We start from the raw sequence: 20,040 nt of genomic DNA, 5'->3' as shown, positions 1-20,040 counted from the left end.
ACCATTTTTAAAATGTTGTACTAATATAGCTAATGCATATCCTGGAAATTATCATATTTATTTTGAGACAAAATGTCTATGTTATTTTTACATTTACATTTTTACATTTGTTCAGGGTGATATATATATATATATATATATAGCCTATATAATATTATTATTATTATTTTTTTTCAATCGCTGTCCAATTAGCAGGGCTAAAGGCCCCTATTAAACACATTGTTTTTCTTAAGTGGGGTGAATATATTTTTGCTGAATGATCAAAGTGGGCTCAAACTGACTGATCCAATCACAATGGAGGTGGAACCTGTCCACATTCCACCTAGCAATCTAACTCCTATAAAATCATTTTAATGCATTACTCGTTACAAGCGATAGATATTTGGGCATTTGTACCCTTAATGTGTCATTAATAGGCCTATTGTTAGTTTGTGTCTATTTTCCTAGAATTTAGGAAATATCTTCCATGTCACTTCCTCAACAGAGCATCCCGTGCTGAAAGTCACATTCACAAAAATGCTGTGGAGGAGGAGTTTGAGGGCAAAGGTTTTCTCCCGAAACAACGACCAAATGCTGCTTTAAGGACTGTTTTTTTATTACGCAGTATTTTTTCATCACACACAAAAGGTAATTATCTCTTTTGCCGCATTAATTTGAGCTCACTTAAACTCGAGACGAATTAAAAAGTCTGTTTCACAATGTGAAACAATTTAAATATTCATGTGAATTCAAATGTGTTTTCCAGATTAAATTCTCGTAAAGCTTTTGCCTTTTACATCGAAACTTCGACACCCGTAAAAGCGAGTGTAAATATGCTCAGCTGAGGTTCCAAATGTCGCAGGAAATCACGAGTTAAACTCCGTGTCAGTGTTTTATGATGCATGTCGACATTGCATCCCTTAATTTGTTTATACGAGCATATTGACAAGTGAAACCTATAACTATAAATACATGTCATTTTGTATCACCTCGTATCTGTTGAAAACAATTGTGCGTGTATATGTGGCATGCACAACTTTTCTACAATCTGGACATTTAAACGAGATAAGTAGCGATAGTCTCATTTATTTATGTAACTTCTATCTTTTTCTGTTCAACATACACATATTGTAGATTTCAGTCCATCTTTATTATGCTGAAATTAATAGATTATTTAAGTTTTTAACAGTTTAAATCACTTATTTGAAAACCGAAGTTAGTAGGTAGCTGTTTTCAACGGACTTCTGTTTTAAAAGGAAACACAGGATGTTTGAGTTTAAAATCCTTCGTTCTGGTTTAGCGTTGAAGGACACTTCATGTGACTGGGCAAAATGTCTCGTTACCTGAGGCATTTCACGGCGGTGGGTGATGACCAAAACATCGCTACCCAGTGGCATGACGAAGAACTGCACGTTGCCAGCGAAGCCCTTGAGCTCGCCACAGGGCAACACCTGGGTCAGGTCAGCTTCAGAGACTCCCTACGCAGGCTTTACAGTTCAGAGAAGTTCCAGGTAACTGATAACACACTACATTTATAAATAGTGCTTTATATAATTTAGATCCAGAGGGTTTTTAAAGTCTGAAATGCAATTGTAATTAGATATATTTAAGAGTATGCACTATTTATAGGTTACTAATCAATAGTGGTCAGAGAATTCTGATTACAAAGTAATTACTGTAATCTAATTACCTTTAGTAAAAAGTAGTGTAACACATTACATTTTAAAATCTTACAATCTGATCACACTTACTGACTTTCAACCCAATTTGCTTTAAAGAAAAGTCAGTCTACTCGGTGGCCATCTTGGGAACACTTCTGGGCAGCTACTGTATTCCCTGTGAATACAAGTGGCATGAAAGTTCAGCTCCTGTCTTGAATGGGGAAAGACTGAAACAGAGACTATTTTGCAGAGACTGGTCACTTCAAATAAAAATTATTGTGGGGAATTGGAATGATCCACAGTTGTACAGTAGAAAGGAAGTCCCGCCTTACAGGTAAAAGAGCTAGTCACCTTTTAGATACAGACATAGCCTCATCAATCAACTCAAGAACGCACATGCGGATTAGCTATACAAGCTAGAAAAAATTGTTTTTTAGTGTAATCTGAGGTAAAGAAGCACAATATATGATACTAATGCTGTCAGATTTTACTGCTAATTTGAAGTATGTTCTTTGATCGTAATCTTGACCAACCGTTTTTGTGATTTCGGTCTTTCTCCATTCAAGTAGATAGGAGCTGCCCTGGCACGCCACTTGTTTATCTAGAAAATAGCTCCCCATGAGGTTTCCAAAGATGGCCGCCGAGTGACCTTACTTGCTAAAAAGACTTTGACTGAAATTTCCAAAACGGTTAATCAAGATTACAATCAAATACCATTTTTCAAATCAATAGCAAAATCTGACAACAATGGTATACGTTGTACTTCTTTAGCTCCGTTTACGCAAAAAAAAAAAAAACACTATTGGTCAGGCTGGTCCAACTAATGAGCGTTCTTGACTTGACTGATCTAAAAGTATCTAAAAGATGATTGGCTCTTTTACTTCTAATGTAGGGGCTTCCTTTTCTATATCTGCCATATTGGGTGTTCCAGTTTCTCCGATTCATTTTAATACATGTGTTCTGTCTAGTGCTAAATAGTTATAATAGTATCAATAAGTCCCCTTTCTGTTGGTCAGAGTGGATTGTGAGGGGGTTGTTGCACTTGGCGAACTGTATGAGAGTGGAGTGTTGAGATGTTTTGAGAATTTGGGTCATCATTTTGGGATTCCCAGATCTCAGTTTTATAGGTATTTACAGTTTTTGAGAGTAGCACATATACCCCTAAAGTGACAATTGCTTTGGGATAGGTGATTAATGCTTTTGGAAAAGGTCATGAGGCATCAGTGCATTACTTCCTGCTAATTCAGAGTCTGGGGGATGAAGCTTTAGCTTCTATCAAGAGATTATGGGAAAAATATTTGAATTTGGTGTTGGAGGAATAAGTGTGGACTAGGATTAAAAAAAAATGTCAAGTCTGCATCTAGAGATGCAAGGGTTCACCAAATGCAATTTTAAGACATTACATAGATTTTATTGGACCCCCTCTAGATTATATAGGCTTGGTCTTAAAGACACACCCACCTGCTGGCGGTGTCAATCAGAAGTTGGAGACACAACTAATGTCTTTTGGGGGTGTGTTAAGATTTTTGGATGAAGGTACAAGGCTATTTGTTTGACATTTTAGGCTCTCGAGTATTGCTTTTCCCCATACTTTGTATTTTGGGCAACGGATCGGTCATAAATTTGGGGGACAAATTTATTTAAAAAAAAAATTTTTTGAATAAAAATTTTTTGATTGACAGATAAGTCATTTTAAGGGGTTGGAAGTCCAATGGAGCAGCATCATTTCCGGAGTGGTGTGCAGAGTTGGGGAGGGTGGCAGCGTTTGAAGAAGGGGTATCTAGAGGATTGGGTAATTTGGACTTGTTTATGGGAAAGTGGGGTAGATATGGCTCTCGGGGAGGGACAGTGGAGAGCGAGATGTAGAGGTTATGTGTGTGATTTATTATATTTTATTTACTTAATTATTTTATTTAATATTTGTTTTGTATGTTTATAATTATGTGGGACCACTGGGCTGTTCTTATGGGAGGGGGGGGGTGTAGTAATAGAGGGGGTTAAGTATTGATTCTGTTTGTGTATGTTCTTGCTTTTTTGTGTTAATATAGGAATCAATAAAAAATATTAATCTGAAAACATGAATTATATTCATATGTACTGTACATCTGTTTGTGTGTCATGGATCATTAGGTTTCTCACATTGGAAGAATGTAAAATAGAAGCAATTTCAGTTGTGGTCTCTAACTTTGGACCCCATTGAAGTCAGAAATTTACATACACTTAGGTTGAAGTCATTAAAACTAATTTTTTTTAACCACTCCACAGATTTCATATTAGCAGACTATGGTTTTGGCAAGTCGTTTAGGACATCTACTTTGTGCATGACATGGGTAATTTTTCCAACAGTTGTTTACAGACAGATTGTTTAACTTTTAATTGACTATATCACAATTCCAGTGGGTCAGAAGTTTACATTCACTAAGTTAACTGTGCCTTTAAGCAGTTTGGAAAATTCCAGAAAATTATGTCAAGCCTGTAGGCAATTATCCAATTAGCCTCTGATAGGCTAATTGGAGTCAATTGGAGGTATACCTGCAGATGTATTTTAAGGCCTACCTTCAAACTCAGTGCCTCTTTGCTTGACAGCAAGGGAAAATAAAAAGAAATCAGCCAAGACCTCAGAAAAAAAATTGTGGACCTCCACAAGTCTGGTTCATCCTTGGGAGCAATTTCCAAATCCCTGAAGGTACCACGTTCATCTATACAAACAATAGCTCTCAAGTAAAACACCATGGGACCACACAGCCATCATCACTCAGGATGGAGATGCATTCTGTCTCCTAGAGATGAACGTAGTTTGTTGCAAAAAGTGCAAATCAATCCCAGAACAACAGCAACGGATTTGTTTAGATGCTGTAGGAAACGGGTAGACAAGTATCTATATCCACAGTAAAACAATACCTATATCGACATAACCTGAAAGGCTGCTCAGCAAGGAAGATCCAATGATCCAAAACTGCCATAAAAAAGCCAGACTACGGTTTGCAAGTGCACACAGGGACAAAGATCATGAGGAAGGAAAATTATGTGGATATGTTGAAGCAACATCTCAGACATCAGCCATGAAGTTAAAGCTCAGTCGCAAATGGGTCTTTCAAATGGACAATGACCCCAAGCATGCCATTGTGGCAAAATGGCTTAAGGACAACAAAGCCAAGGTATTATAGTGGCCATCACAAAGCCCTGACCTCAATCCGATAGAAAATTTGTGGGCAGAACTGAAAAAGCATGTTTTGAGCAAGGAGGCCTACAAACCTGACTCAGTTACACCAGTTCTGTCAGGAGGAATGGGCCAAAATTCCAGCAACTTATTGTGAGAAGCTTGTGGAATGCTACCCAAAACGTTTGACACAAATTAAACAATTTAAAGGCAATGCTACCAAATATGATGAATGTGATGAAAGCGATCAAATAAATAAAAGCTGAAATAAATAATTCTCGCTACAATTATTCTGACATTTCACATTTTTTAAATAAAGAAGTGATCCTAACTGACATAAGACAAAGAATGTTTTCTACGATAAAATGTCAGGACTTTAAACTGAGTTTAAATGTATTTGGCTACGTTGTATGTAAACTTCTGACTTCAACTGTACATACATGGGCACAAGGCCATTTCTATGCCATATTAATGTTTTTATCATTGAAAATAACTTCGGGTTTGGGTTCTTTTGTTGATTTAGATTGTTGTTGTCAGTCTGGTCATTTTGGATGCCGTATTCGTCCTGTGCGAGCTGCTTATGGACTTATCTATCATTGAAGCAGATCATCACAGAATTGTCCCGCAGGTGAGTTCAGTTCCGATGCCCCTCAGCAAAACTATTCCCAGGAGAATGTATTTTACACCAAGCTGTGGCTAGTGGATGCAATGTGAAACAGAAATATGACACTGTCAGTGATAATCCTGTGATAATCCTCCACCCAAATGTTTCTGCCTTCATTCCAGGTATTTCACTATCTCAGTCTCGCCCTTCTCACATTCTTCATGGTGGAGTTGTCTGGAAAAATCTACGCCTACCGTCTGGAGTTCTTCCGGCATAAGTTTGAGGTGTTTGATGGAATTGTGGTGGTGGTGTCCTTCATACTGGATATTATTTATATCTCAAAGGAAGATGCATTTGATGCCATGGGGTTGCTGATCTTGCTCAGGCTGTGGAGAGTGGCCAGAATCATAAATGGTAAGTGAACCGAAAAAGTAGTTGGACAATTAAACAACACTTAAAAATGTATGAATGTCATTGCATTAGAAAACAAAATATAGAAACCAAGTGGCATCCCTGATACTGTTCACCTGTAACTGTCCAAATACTTTTTTGCGGCCATTGTATATAAAGTTGTGTATACCACACAATACTTGCCTCTTTTTTCCTCTGAGAAACTTGTTTACTCTGTCATAGGTATCATCATGTCAGTGAAAAATCGTGCCCATCACAAAGTTCAGAAAGTGAAAGAGATCAATGAAAACCTTGTTCATGAAGTCAACGAACTTAAAGAGCGAAATACCAAAATTGTAAGAAGATTTCTCTTTAAAAATCGCTATCGTAACCCTATTGCTTAAAATGTGGTAATGGGTCATTTGATATTATGTGGCTTAATCTTTCAACAGGACCAAGAAAATGCCAGGCTTCAAGCACTTTTAAAACAGCACAGTATTGAGTTCTGACTTCAGGAGTCAAGCGGAACTTTCATTAAATCACATCACTTGTTACTGGCAATTTGAGACAGTGATTAAGACCAATCAAGGATTATTCCATATGAAATGTGAGGAAATGCATGATTTGTAAAGTGCATTGCATATAAATTGTCACTTTAAAGTTGAATTGATCTAGGTTTGCCTACCACTTCTAGATCTTTAATTGCACAATTTAGGGCAGATGGATATTAAGTCCAGTAACTCATGTTGATTTATGTACAGCAGAGGTCAAAGTTAACATGCAAAGGGAAATCTATAAATGGTATATGTACCATACTGTAAATGTAATCCTATCTTCGAGTATAACATGATCGATATTCATTCATAAATCTTAGTATCAATATTACTGTTATGTATGAACTGCACATTTCTATTACATTTGTCTTATTCTGAATGTGAATATGTGAGCAAATAAAAGCTATACAATAAACACTGTTTTATAAGCAGTATGAAATAAAGTTATAGACCAGTATATTGGCAGATGAAGTGCCCTCTTAACCGATTAACAAGGTGTTAGTTTGCTTTTGTTAAAAAAATGAACCGATGAATAGTCCACATTTTCTGGTTTCAATTTTGTTAGTACATTTTTAAGTGTTTAATTTCAGCAATTTATTGTCAGCATTGTTTCGGCCATTGGTCACCCTGCTCTTTAGATTTTGGTAACATGTATCTACCACTGAAAAACCCATATTGGTCGACCACTAGGATGAAAGTATTCTTTATTTTAAAGAAAAATGTAATAAGTGCATTATATACAATACTAATAGACAATAAAACTATATGCATTTATGAAATGCATAAAATGAAATCATGCTATAAACATAGAATTGTAAAAAATAAATAAACAAGAATAATTTCCTGAAAAAGCAGCAATAGCATGGTATTTGAGTGTGTCATTGTTATTAGTGCAAAAGAGATACTGAAATGGTTTTCTTGACAATATCTTAAAGGAAAAGTTCACCCAAAAATGAAAATTCTCGAATCATTTATTCACCCTCATGCCATCCCAGATGTGAGTGAGTTTCTTCAGCAGAACATAAATTAAGATTTTTAGATGACTTTTTCAGCTCTTAGCAATTGGTCCATACAGTACAAGTGAATGGGTGCCAAAATTTTGAAGCTCCAAAAATTAAAGGAATGTTCCAGGTTCAATCGACAGCAATTGTGGCAACAAAAATGTATTTTGACTCATTCCTCCTTTTCTTTAAAAAAAGCTAAAATCAAGGTTACAGTGAAGCACTTACATTGGAAGTAAAAGTGGACAATGAAAGTGAATGTGGCCAATTTTTGTGTGAATGTGGAGAGTTTAAACTGAATCTGTGAAGTTTAACATTTTATAAAAGCACTAACGGTCATTCTTCTGTTAAAATGTGTTTAGTATTTGAGCTGTAAAGTTGTTTAAATCATAATTTTACAGTCATTTTAGGGCTTGTTGACATTCCATCGTCATAGTAACAAAGTTGTAAAATTGGCAATAACTTTACACACAGGAAAGGTTTGTTAGTGATTTTATCACACTAAAATCATGTTTACACGTATATTGTTTATGTCTTGTGGCTATACTTTTGAACCCGTATTTTAATGTTAAAAACATTGGCCCCCATTCACTTTCATTGTACGTGCCTCACTGTGACCCAGATTTTTGCTTTTTTTAAAGGAGGGACGAGTCAAAATTCATTTTTGTGGTAATCAATATTATACCACTAACCCAGAATATTCCTTTAAAACAATGTCTCCAAAAGCAATTTGAAAGGTGTGGGTTAGAAACGGATCAATATTTAAATACATTTTTACTATAAAGTCTCCTCCCTGCTCAGTTAGTCTCCACTTTAACTTTCACATTCTTCATGCATACGCCCCAGAATGTCTAGCAAAAATTATCTTAAATATTGATGTTTCTCACTCACACCTATCATATCACTTCAGAAGATATGGATTAAACCACTGCAGTCAAATGGATACTTTTATACTGCCTTTGTGATTTTTGGATCATCCAAATTTTGGCACCCATTCACTTGCATTGTATGGACCCACAGAGCTGAAATATTCTTCTAAAAATCTTAATTTGTGTTCTGCAGAAGAAAGAAAGCCATACACATCTGGGATGGCATGAGGGTGAGAAAATGTTGAGAGAATTTTCATTTTGGGGTGAACTATACCTTTAACAAATGTCTACATTTTCAATACAGTATCCTATACATTATACAAATGGAAAGAAGAAGTCAAAGGGTAGTTTGGCATCAATTGTGGGAGGAACTTTGAATCCTGGACTGGCAGATGCAGACACGTCAACAAAACTAACTGAGCTTGTGATAGACAGAAGACCACCAGCATTGGTAAGGAGGGCCTGAAGAAAGAAAAGGAACTTTGAATGAAAAATGTTATGTGAAATCAAATATTATGTTACTTTGTTAAAGATGTTTGTTTGTGCAATGCTTTTGTGGTTGATAAGTAAAAAAACAAACTGTGAAAGGGGGTATTCACATGTTCTTGCCTCCATCTGGAATTTTTTTTTTTTTAATGTTAGTCTATATATACATGCACTAATATATATACTGTATATATATATATATGAGAGAGAGAGAGAGAGAGAGAGAGAGATCATTGTTACATGTCTCGCTGTTTTTTCTGCATCTTGCACCATGAGTGCAAGGTTATCAAAACAGCGTTTCAAGTTAAAAGAAATAACACTTTTAAAAAGGCCATGACAATTTATATATATATATATATATATTTTAAATAAACATTTTAAAATAAAGGCTGATACTCGTCAAAAGTTTAGGGGATGTTTAACTCACCAAACTACTGGTATTAGTATGGACTGTTTCCATGACACTAACAATTTGAGCCTGGGGATTCAGCAAGGCTCCGTACTTGGTCCATTTTACTTCTAGATGGTATGAAAGTGGTATGCTGCAAGCCTGTGTACCCTTGGTAAACCATAAAATGTGTTGCAAGACATTAGTGGGAAGTGTAAACAATAGTTTACAAATCAGCTTTGCATAATTTTACCACCAACAACACTTCCTCTTAAAACACTTCTAAAGTGTGAGAACTCCAGCACCAAGATCTATAACACACATAGAGAAAGGGATAAGAAGACGGTGTACCGCTGTAATGGTTTGGTTCTGTATTGGTATCCAGTCCAGAGGGCTATGGAGCTGGGAATTCCCAAATGAGGCCACATGGTCAGGGAAGTTCTGGCCTTTCAGTGTCCATAAAATGACTTCAGATACCAGAGAACAGTTAACTGCATCAGACAGCCTATAGGAAGGGAATAAATATCGCACCCACCAATATTGCTTGTTAAACACAATATGTACATTTCATCATTGCTACAGCCTCCTACCTTAGAGTGCAGCCAGATACCATGTCTATACCAAACAGAACAGGGGAACGTCGGGATGAGCCAAGCAAACAATCCTGATCTCTGGCATTTTGGAGGATAGTGAGCGATCCAGTTGGGTCAGCGGTCTGAACTATCCCAGTAAAACAGCGGTCAAGGACAATACTAGTCCACTTTCTTTCATGGAGGATAACAATGAATCATATTAAAGTCATTATAAGAAGCACCACCCTATTTTCAGGGAAATGTGCATGAATAACATTAGTAAACAAAAACGGCAATGTATATACTGTACTGTGTGTGTGTATCTGTGTTTATATATACTATATAGTGCTTTGCAAATGTTTTAGGAGCACAGTTTTTCTTGTTTGTTGGCAGATTGGATCCCCCAAGCTTCTTGGAGAACTTGTCACAATTCTATTCATAATCCATTTAGGCTTTCTCAATTGCTTCTGTCTCTTCATTTAAACCCAGACTGAATCATTGATGTTGAAATCTAGGCTCTGTGGGGGTCATACCATCTGTTGTAGGACTCCTTGTTCTTCTATATGCAAAGTAAATGTTGAAAAACTAAAATTGACATTTCCTACTGATACACTAAAAGCAGAATATATAAATTACTGTTTCAGACAGATGTTTTTGGAAAAAAAAAAATATATAATGTACCTAAGACTTTTATACAGTACAGTATGAAAATGTGGTGGAAATTTTGTGGTGCTGAATTACAAAATAAATTTTCTTAAATTTTTGTGCTTCAAATTCAACATCCTATTGGGTGCTCTGAAAGGGAGACAATTCTTAAATTATGAATTTTGCTCATCCCAACCATCTAAAGAGGTTTGTGGTAAGGTGAGGATATTCTGCTGTCCTTGTTCCTGCCACAAGGGGCAGTCCCTCCACATAGCCAGGATTGCCACTATACCGCAACCCAGCTGTGCTCGTGATCTCCTGTCAAATGATGAACAAAAAGACTTGTTTAGGTTCTACACAGAAAATGTTATAATAATTACATCAACTATGAAAAGGGTAGAATGGCAGTATTCAATACCTGCAAGAACAAAATCTGAAACTCTTGTTGTATGGGCACCCTGGCACTTATAATGGCTCCCAGCAAAACTGATGCAGTCACATTCAGGATTTCACCAGCTTTGCTGTACCTGAATGTGTATTGCACCTCAAAAATATTACAGTACACAACAATTATTCCCAAACCTGTTAAACATCATTAGCATATCACTGTTAATATTAGAGATCCCTCTGATACATTAGTAACATTTACATTATGCATTTAGCAGATGCTTTTATCTAAAATTACTTATAGTGCATTCAAGACAATAATTTAATCCATATGCATGTTCCATGGGAATCAAACCCATGACCTTGGCATTGTTGAGCACAACACAAAAGTAATATGTGTATTAGAATATAAATCTCCTGAGTGAAGACACACCTGCAGTACAACGTTATTGCAGACGTCACCAGACTCCAGCAGCACAGGAACATAGGCAGCAATCTCAGTAGGGTCTACTGGTGTCTGTGTGCCCTCCAAAGACTGCAAGGTAATGGCAGCTACCTCCACTCCTATGACCTAAATTTGTACAATTAAACAAACTCTTTAAAATCAAATCAGTGTATGGTTTATGAAAGTTCTATTGAAATGGCTGGCTTACATTAGCTTCTTTGTTCTTTCCCTAGAGACAAAAAAACCAAGAGATTTTTTAGTGACTTTTGGTAATTATACAACAGGGTCAATAAGGCCCCTTTCCGTAGAGTTCAGTTTGATGACTGCGATGCAATGAGGGACTCACAGAACGGATGCGGAGGCTAATATAGGTCCTCAAATCCAGAGCTTGTAGTGTTGCACAATCACGTGCCAAATCAAAAGTCCTCATACACCTGCTTGTTTGGTCCTTTAGGGAAGCTGTAATATAGTAGTGTAAACTATGTTCAGATATACAGTACGGTACATAGAATAAGCGATCTAGTCTAGTGTAAATGATTTTACCACAAAAAAAGGGAAGTGGGTTTTTTCATGTGGCTTCAGAAAATGTAAATATCTAGTTTTTCAATTGTCATTCCACTGCAAACAAACAAAATATCTAACTGTGATCTGAGTTTTTGCTCTGTCGTACCTGCAGGGTTTGCATCTAAGCAGTGAGCTGTCCCCGCAGAGGCAGGAAGGGTGAAAAATTCCTCCTCTCTAGCTTCATTCAATGTTTGAATGAGATCTCCGTACTGGCCGAAAAGAGACAGAAATGTTGCTGAAACATTGGCAAAAGGATAATCAATTCAAATTTTCAGGAGAACATTATTTAAACTACAATAAAAAAGGAAATTAAATTACAGTTATGTTTTTCACTTTTGATGAATAGCAACCATCATGATATTTTCCAAACAATATGGGTGTTTTTTTTGTTTGGTAGATCGGAGCTGTAATTACATTACATGCATTGATCAATTGTAACCATGTTAAATATAGTCCAATGCTTTCCAACATGAAACCTGACGCTAATGTAGTCTTCAGAACACTGGTAGTGTTTTACAGAATATGGATTACAGTTGCACATTAAGGTAAGAAATATTACAAACTTAACCTGGTATCCTGGAGAATTTCCCACATCGGTATTTTGAAGCGCACTGTTCCCCCACAAACGACCAAAGAAGAATTCCAAAAATTGGCCAAAAAGGGTGTCAAAATTTTCTTCAGTGGGAATTTTTGGAGTTGCAAATGACATGCCTTCCTCATCTTAAAAGAAAACGAGAAAATATAAACTGATTCATACGTACTGCATTTAGAATAATTGGCCTGTGTCTGATTATAGTTAGCAGTGATGATTATGTTGGCTTGACAAAGTAAAACTACTGTTTTCCTACAGACTTGTCTTTTCCAGATTCCCTAAACCAAAACCAATATTATCAAATGTACCTCCTCTTAAAAGCTTTCAAGCAACATCCGCCGAACTTAGCACAGACCTTCAGGCTCTTCTGACAACATGATCACATGGGAGGTCATGTTGTTTCCGAGAGTTCTGTTATCCTAGGATCGACCGTATTTTGCAGACTCACTGACAAGCGGCATCTCATATCAGTCATTTTTGCATCAGATCCAGCTCGTTTACCCTTCGCCTGTGGCGTGACCAGAAGCACGTGGCACCAGCATTGTAGGAGAGCCTCGTTCGGATTCCACACTGAAACTAACTGTGATTAATCAGTGACGAGTGCAATTCAGATATTTTTTCCCTCAAATTTACATTTTTACTACACTGGTTAGGTTTAGGGTATGGGTGTACAGTATATAAACTATGCATTCCTCTTCACGGTATTACAGCATGTACAGCTAAAAACAACTCGCATCACAACTTGCTTTAGGCGCCCCTCTGTGGACAATACACCTGGAAAATGGAGCTCAAACATGCCCATACACCGAACAGCACTATTTTCTTTGGCCACTGGGGGCAGTGTTGTGAATATCACAGACCTATTTTAGCATAAGAAAAGTCAACCTACTGTTTTCGATTTCACTGTGAGATCAGTCTGCTTCTGACTCTGATTGCTTTGTCTTTTCTTACTGATTGGACTTACGGTTTTCCCACAGTGGATAACAAAGTCTAACATTGACAGAATGTTCAAACGGGCCAAGACTCTGTCACAAAATATTAGCAATTTCAACTGTCTCTGTAAGGCTTGTATAACTTTTAAACTTAAAACTTTAAATTTTTTTAAAGCAGGCTTTGTCAAGTCAACATCAATATTTGTCTTTACAAACTTTACCTATCTAGCATATATCATAAAGCAACATCTTTAAAAGTCCATTATATATAAACGCCTTAAAATATTCACATACAGTTAGCAGACTGAATACAGAAGACGTCAGGGTTGACGCCTCGCTGGACAGAGGATTCCACACGAGATACACCTTCTGATGTGGTGCTAAGGGAAAATACTACTGCTTCCTGGTTGCACAGTCTGGGGTCACTACTGTGAAAGAACAAAAAAAGATATGTATTTAAAAACATTTAATGATTTCACTTAATAATTAGGCAAATCAAGCTATAAACTATAACAACTGTGGCAAACTTGTTTCAAGGAACACTTCTTGTTTCAGCACATGTCTCAACAGCAGCATCATGAGGCATACTCATGCAAAACATAATTGAGCCATGTTTGTATAATGTATGGTATAATGTATGGAATAATGTATTAAAATATTTGTTAAAGGAATAGTTCACCCAAACATGAAAAGAATCTCATCATTTACTCACCCTCATGCCATCCCATATGTGCATGACTTTCTTTCTTCTGTAGAACACATTTGAAGAAAAATAAACATTTCTCAGCTCAGTAGGTCCTTAAAATGTAAGTGGATGGTGATCAGAACTTTGAAGCTCCAAAACGCACAGACAATCAGCATAAACGTCATCCATATGACTCCACTGGTTAAATTAATGTCTTCTAAAATGAAATGATCGCTTTTGGTGTGAAAAATATCAATATTTAAAGGTGCACTGATGAGAGAGTTTTCATTTTTGAATGAACTAACCCTTTAAATTTGAGAGCAACAATTGAATAATTTAACAGTTTAGGTCCCACGTTTTGTTTCACTCCACTTCTCTATGTGTGTGGCTTATTGGTGGTGGGGATTTTGATTTATCAATCCTTTTGATTTTATTCACTGATTTGTTTAGTGAACACTTCTTGACATTGCATATTCACTCCATTCGGCAGAAACAAAAGTGTGAATTTGATAAGAGTTTTTAAACTGGGATGCTAGGGGGTCCACATAACACTTTAAGAAAAAAAAAGTCAACATTATTTGAAATGATTACCATTTCACTCTGTAACCATGAGGTTAATCACGGTTATTTTATTCTATTGACAGCCATAGTTTAAACCATAAGAAATCAAAACAAATCTGCATATAATTTCATATATTATGAAAATATATATATATATAATTGTTTTTGTGCTATTCAAATAAATTTGAATTCAATTGAAAGTGCCTCTCTTCAGGTTTCAAAATCTTACATTACTACATTAGAAAAAAGACAGTCAAATTAATTACAAATATTCTTATAAAATTGGAAATTGAATTTTGCTTTAGAAAAATGGCAATGTAAAACTCAGTTATTTTAATTTGGGGGGTGGGGGTGTCTATAGTATCTTGTTTACTATTTTTTCTCACTGTTATGAGTGAGTCGTTCAATCATTGACTCAACTGATTCTTTAAAAACAGAGTCTGAATGATTTGTTCACTGATTTGTAAAAAAAAAAAAAAAAAAAAAAATGATTTGTTTACTAATAAAACAACATTAGTTCAAAACCAGAGAATGGAGTTGTGCTTAATGCTTTGGTTTTTTTTTACTATTTTCAGCTGGCACAGAATAAATGCACAAACAAACAAGCCAATTTTTTATTTTTTTTTTATCTGAAATGTAAATTATTTCATATTATTTACTTGTTAGTTTAACTGTTGTATATTTGACATTTGGCCAAATGCTGATAGACAAAACATTCTTGCTCCCGTGATATTTCTTAAATTTAATTTAATATTTAAAAATCTGTATCTTTTATAATTAAGTTTAAGAGAGGAAAATGTTGTCTAAAATACTGCAAGCAGAATTTGTTCATTTGTTCAGTCCAACAGAGCCACCCCTTACAACGATCGCATGCTTTAGATTTAAACCTAATAGGACTTTATTTTGCCCCAAAGAAAGAGGGAGATGTGTTCCCTGCCAAATTGAGTTCATTAAGTGCTTACCTGACTCTCTCTACTGAGCAGTCAGTAAACAGGGACAGTTCCTCGGTGCAGTCTGGATCACAGCAACAGTTTATGTCACACTGTTCACTTTTCAGGTTGCATGGACACAAATGAAAGACTGAAGAGACAAAAACAGGGATGTTTACGAGTGAACAGTCATACTTAGTTTACATTGTTAGCCATCAGCACAGAGAGATATCTAGCTGCACTCACTCTTACCGTCAGTTTTAGGAGTCGGCAGGACACCAGAGAGCGGCAGAGGCTGTGCTGCTCTGGCGGATCGCGGTGATTCGGTTGTCGGGTGTTGGATGGAGGTCTCCGTGGTTTCAGTCTGATCCGGGAATGCTGTTACGGATTCGGCCGTTGGAGCTGGGAAAGAAGACGGAGAGGGACTGAATCCCAGTTTCGTGAAATTAAGCGACTCGTCCAAATAAGTAAACGTGTCGTTCGTTTCCCTCAGTGTTATATTTATTGCTCCTGTGGTGTTCGTGTCTTCAAAGCACAACGAAGTTTCCACATATGTCAAAATAATTAGCCAAAACACCGCCATGTTTGGAAACAGCGCGCGTTGTCATTGGTATCTAAGAAGTTCAAATGCATTGTGGGACTTTGAGTGCAGACTGCTGACCCGTTAAACCCTCTAACGCAGTGATTATCCGGGGGTTCGTAAGCAGGTCCCATTGTGGATATGCGAAAGAACTGGACTTATGTAGTATTTTTGAATATTTTGATTTGATTTTGTTGAACCTGTAAAACAAAATGTAAGACTTGAAAATAATGGGGATTAGAGCTGTGTAAAAATACGTATTTCCCGAGTAATCATTATCTTCATTTGAACGATCTCGATACCTTTTCTTAAAATCAGGAGATCAATCTTTTAAAATGAGACATTCAGCACCATAGGTGTTAAAGAGGAAAATTTTTATGATCCATGCAATTTGTCATTGATATTTTCTCTTTTAATATAATTTATGTACTTCAATCTGTTGTAGATCAAAATAACAACAAAAATAAACATTTAATCCATAGGCGGAAATCGCAGGGGACGGGGGGACAGGGGGACGGGGGTCAGTATCATTAAAATATGTTACATTTTGCCTGTATTATTGGTGTCCCCTTCAAAAATTGCTCTTGAGAATTGTTATGTTTATTGTTCCCCCCAACATTTGATGAAATTTTCGCCCCTGATTTAATCCTAAAAAGGATCCTTTCACTTCACTGCGCTCAGCCGACAGTCTTAAAGAGACAGTAGGCCTACTGTTTTATCACTTGTTCTCAGGGGTTAAATTGGGCCGGTGTGGTCCTGAACGGGGCCGGCACCTTCGATTCCAAAAAGAAAATATGCATGTCCATTTTATTTATTGTATGCTCCAGTACGGTTTTTGTTTGATCCATTTGACACATTCCGTCTCTTCTTAGCGAATATATTTGTTCAAAAATATTTCAAAGTTCATTATGCTTCGCTGTAGTTAGTTGTGGTAGTAACTGGTAGAGGTAGCGTATTTTAGAGCGAAATGAGACAGCTCGGTCCCGCATATAGACGTGCGTTCCACTTCTGTGTCACGTGTTCCGATCTCCGTTTCAAAGAAATCGCGTAATATGGAACCAACTGCTCATCCGTTTCTTAGATTCACAGATATGCAGTATAGCAACATTGCTCAGTTTTGTTAAAAAGCTATTTACACGAAGGGGTTTTGAAACCAGAATCAATCGCATCCAAATTGACATCAACATAGATTAATATATCATACATCTTGAGATCAAAAGACCACTCAACAAACACACTTTAAAAGGTTTCACTGTTATTTATTTATTTATGTGTGTACTCCATTTTTATTGTTTCAGCATTTATTTTTGTTTTGTTTTGTTTTGTGTTCTTTTGGGAAAAAAAGTTTTCTAGCAAATATACAGTGGGATTCACTTGTGTACATGCTTCTTTATGCCACAGTGAAGAATTTTACATTCATTTATAATTTAATGCAAATGTTTTCATTACAAATTATATTATTAGAATAACAATTTGTGTAAAAGGTAGTTGTGTATAAGGTGTTCGTTTCCCCCATTAAGAACAATGTGCATTTACTTTTGAATTGTAATAAGATTTGAGTTTAGCAAGTTCGAATCTATAAGATGACCCCCAACCTATTAGACAAGAAGAAGGTAATGTAAGGCGGGTGCCAGTGAGTCTGGGCTACTCCTCGAGAAAACAAAAGGCCCTCGTGAGAATTAACATCTGAACTCTCTCTTGCATATGTAACAGCAACATCTGAGATGCAACAAACTGTGCAGCTAACACCTCCCTTCTAAAGTCTCTTCATCTCACTCCTCCTCCTCACTTAAAGCTCACTAAAAACCTATGCAATATGAAGTGTGTACAAAAAAGTAACTATAACATGTTTGGTATCATTTAAAGTCTCTCAGTGCGCCTGGTAAACTGGTCTCATCCTCCCAGCCATAATGAAAAGCAAAAAGAAGTAATAAAATATGAGAACTGTGGTGTGCCCCTTAACAGTGTGCCCTCCCCCAGATCCTCCATACTCCTGTATGTAAATCTACAGGAACCCCCTCAATAGGGGACCAAAATCTAAAGCATGGCCAATCCAAAGCTATTACATGAGAAGTTATGTTGGTCAACTTACATCTGTAATAGTGGCCGTGACCTCTACTGAAGAAAACGTTAAGTTACATTCAAGTGTATGCAATTCCATGGGGGCTATACTGAAGTATCTTTGATTGTGTAAACGTGAAGGTGACCGATCTCAGGTATATAGCAATTACCTCTGTTTGATGATCCAATACTGGCCGCTTGTGATCGTGAGACCCGCGGTGTAGAGAAAACACGCGAGGACCTCAAAGCAACATAGTTTCTTAATCTAAACGGGTAAAATATAATTAAAGGAGTTAAAAGAATAATCAAATATTCGCTCACTTTTAATGATGCTCAGATATCATTAAAACCTTTTTCATTTATGGAGTCAGATGAAATGACGAGGTAATACATAAGAGAAAATGTATTTCATTTAATCTTGTTGTGTTGCATAACAAGAAAGACAGTAACACGCAGAGACCTTCACCCGTATTATTGGAGACCGCCATTGGACCGATAAATGCTGGCTATTAACTTGTACCAGCTGTCATCTGATTTAAACAATAATGTATAAAATATATTTTTGTAATCTAATGCAAAACTAAACCAAATTTTCCATGTAATTATGTACATGTATTTTCACAATTAAGTTGAATAATGACATGCACAAATAATGGCAGACAAATCATATTTGCAATATATATGTGTGCCATTCTTGAACCGGAATGTGATTATATCAGTGAAGAAATCACAGTCTGTGCTCAAACAAAGATATTGTGGCTTTAGGTGGTTTGGTATAAAGTGCACGTATGCAAGTCGTATGAACTATGTTACGATGCTTCTATGGAGGTGTGTATGTGTGTACTTTTTGGAGCTTGACAGTCATGTTCACTTTTAACAGGAATGCAATTACTACTACTGGAAATGCCAATTCTTGATATCACTAATTACATATGCACTAAAAATGGTAATTCTTGATATAAAAACAATTATTTCAACTAGTAAAACTGTAATTCTTGATATCTGAAACTGCATATTCACTAGAAACTTTCACAATGATTGTCATGCATTCCTATTCAAAACACAATTATGGATATCTAAGATGAATGTCTTAGTTGAAATTCCAATTTGACATAACAACAATGCACTTCTTACTAGTAAAAATTATCATTTTTGACATCAATAATTACATTGTTACTAGTAATAATGTCCATTCTTCATATCAAAAATGTCATTACGTCTACTAAATATGATACATTTTGATATCAGTAATTTGGTTTTCACTAGTAGCAATGTTGATTTGTTATATCTATAATGTAATTGTAACTACGAAGAATGCTTTAAGATACAGTATCTTTAAATGGATTTCAGATATCAATAATCTGGAAAGTAATTAAAGATATCTGGAATACTAAATCTAACATGTTGGAATACATTCCAGAAATCAAAAATAAGCATGTTCACTAGTTGCAATTATGTTTTTATATGGAGAATGGACATTTTCACAAGTAACAATGTACTTATTGATATAAAAAGGATCATTTTTACTTGTAAGAAGTGCATAGCTGATATGTGAAATTTCAATTAGTAAGAAATGTATTTTCCCCCGCCTTTCGCCCAATGTTAGCTGGGATAGGCTCCAGCCCCCCGCGACCCTGTACACAGGATAAGCGGTTGACGTTGGATGGATGGATGGATGGAAGAAATGTATTTTAGATATCTGTAATTGTGTTTTGAATGGGAGTGAATGACAGATCTTTGTCAGATTCTACTAGTGAAAATGCAGTTACAGATATCAAGATTTAAAAAAATTTCTAGTTAAATATTCCATATTTAATATGAAGAATCTGTATTTCTGCGAGTGATGTCATTTTTTTACATCAAGATATATTGATTTTACTAGTGCAAATCTAATTACTGATATAAAGAATTGGCTTTTTCAATAGTAGTAATTACAGCTTTAGCCTTCTAACAAGTGAAAACTGAATTGTTGATATCAGCAGTTCATATCCTGCG

The 20,040-nt window shown here is 36.1% G+C and overlaps 2 protein-coding genes across 2 annotated transcripts; one reads left to right on the top strand and one right to left on the bottom strand.

Moving 5' to 3' along the window:
• The first annotated feature begins 505 nt into the window (after positions 1 to 505).
• On the top strand, positions 506 to 8,322 carry hvcn1 (hydrogen voltage-gated channel 1). Its single transcript, XM_052116483.1, has 6 exons — positions 506 to 627; positions 1,280 to 1,490; positions 5,324 to 5,428; positions 5,587 to 5,818; positions 6,038 to 6,150; positions 6,247 to 8,322. Exons 2-6 carry the CDS (start codon positions 1,311 to 1,313, stop codon positions 6,301 to 6,303), a joined length of 687 nt encoding a protein of 228 aa, XP_051972443.1. The 5' UTR covers positions 506 to 627; positions 1,280 to 1,310; the 3' UTR covers positions 6,304 to 8,322.
• A 185-nt stretch (positions 8,323 to 8,507) lies between these two features.
• On the bottom strand, positions 8,508 to 16,005 carry tctn1 (tectonic family member 1). Its single transcript, XM_052116482.1, has 14 exons — positions 15,657 to 16,005; positions 15,438 to 15,555; positions 13,524 to 13,657; positions 12,274 to 12,425; positions 11,812 to 11,914; positions 11,488 to 11,600; positions 11,350 to 11,370; positions 11,130 to 11,267; positions 10,728 to 10,853; positions 10,539 to 10,627; positions 9,683 to 9,820; positions 9,444 to 9,597; positions 9,132 to 9,263; positions 8,508 to 8,680 (listed from the first exon to the last, which is right to left on the bottom strand). Exons 1-14 carry the CDS (start codon positions 15,985 to 15,987, stop codon positions 8,534 to 8,536), a joined length of 1,896 nt encoding a protein of 631 aa, XP_051972442.1. The 5' UTR covers positions 15,988 to 16,005; the 3' UTR covers positions 8,508 to 8,533.
• Between the last annotated feature and the right edge of the window lie 4,035 nt (positions 16,006 to 20,040).

Source organism: Xyrauchen texanus, chromosome 43, assembly GCF_025860055.1.
Source record: "Xyrauchen texanus isolate HMW12.3.18 chromosome 43, RBS_HiC_50CHRs, whole genome shotgun sequence".
In the NCBI taxonomy this organism is placed as follows: domain Eukaryota; kingdom Metazoa; phylum Chordata; class Actinopteri; order Cypriniformes; family Catostomidae; genus Xyrauchen; species Xyrauchen texanus.
Note: the sequence above shows the minus strand (reverse complement) of the source record. Positions and strands in the feature narration are given on the sequence as shown.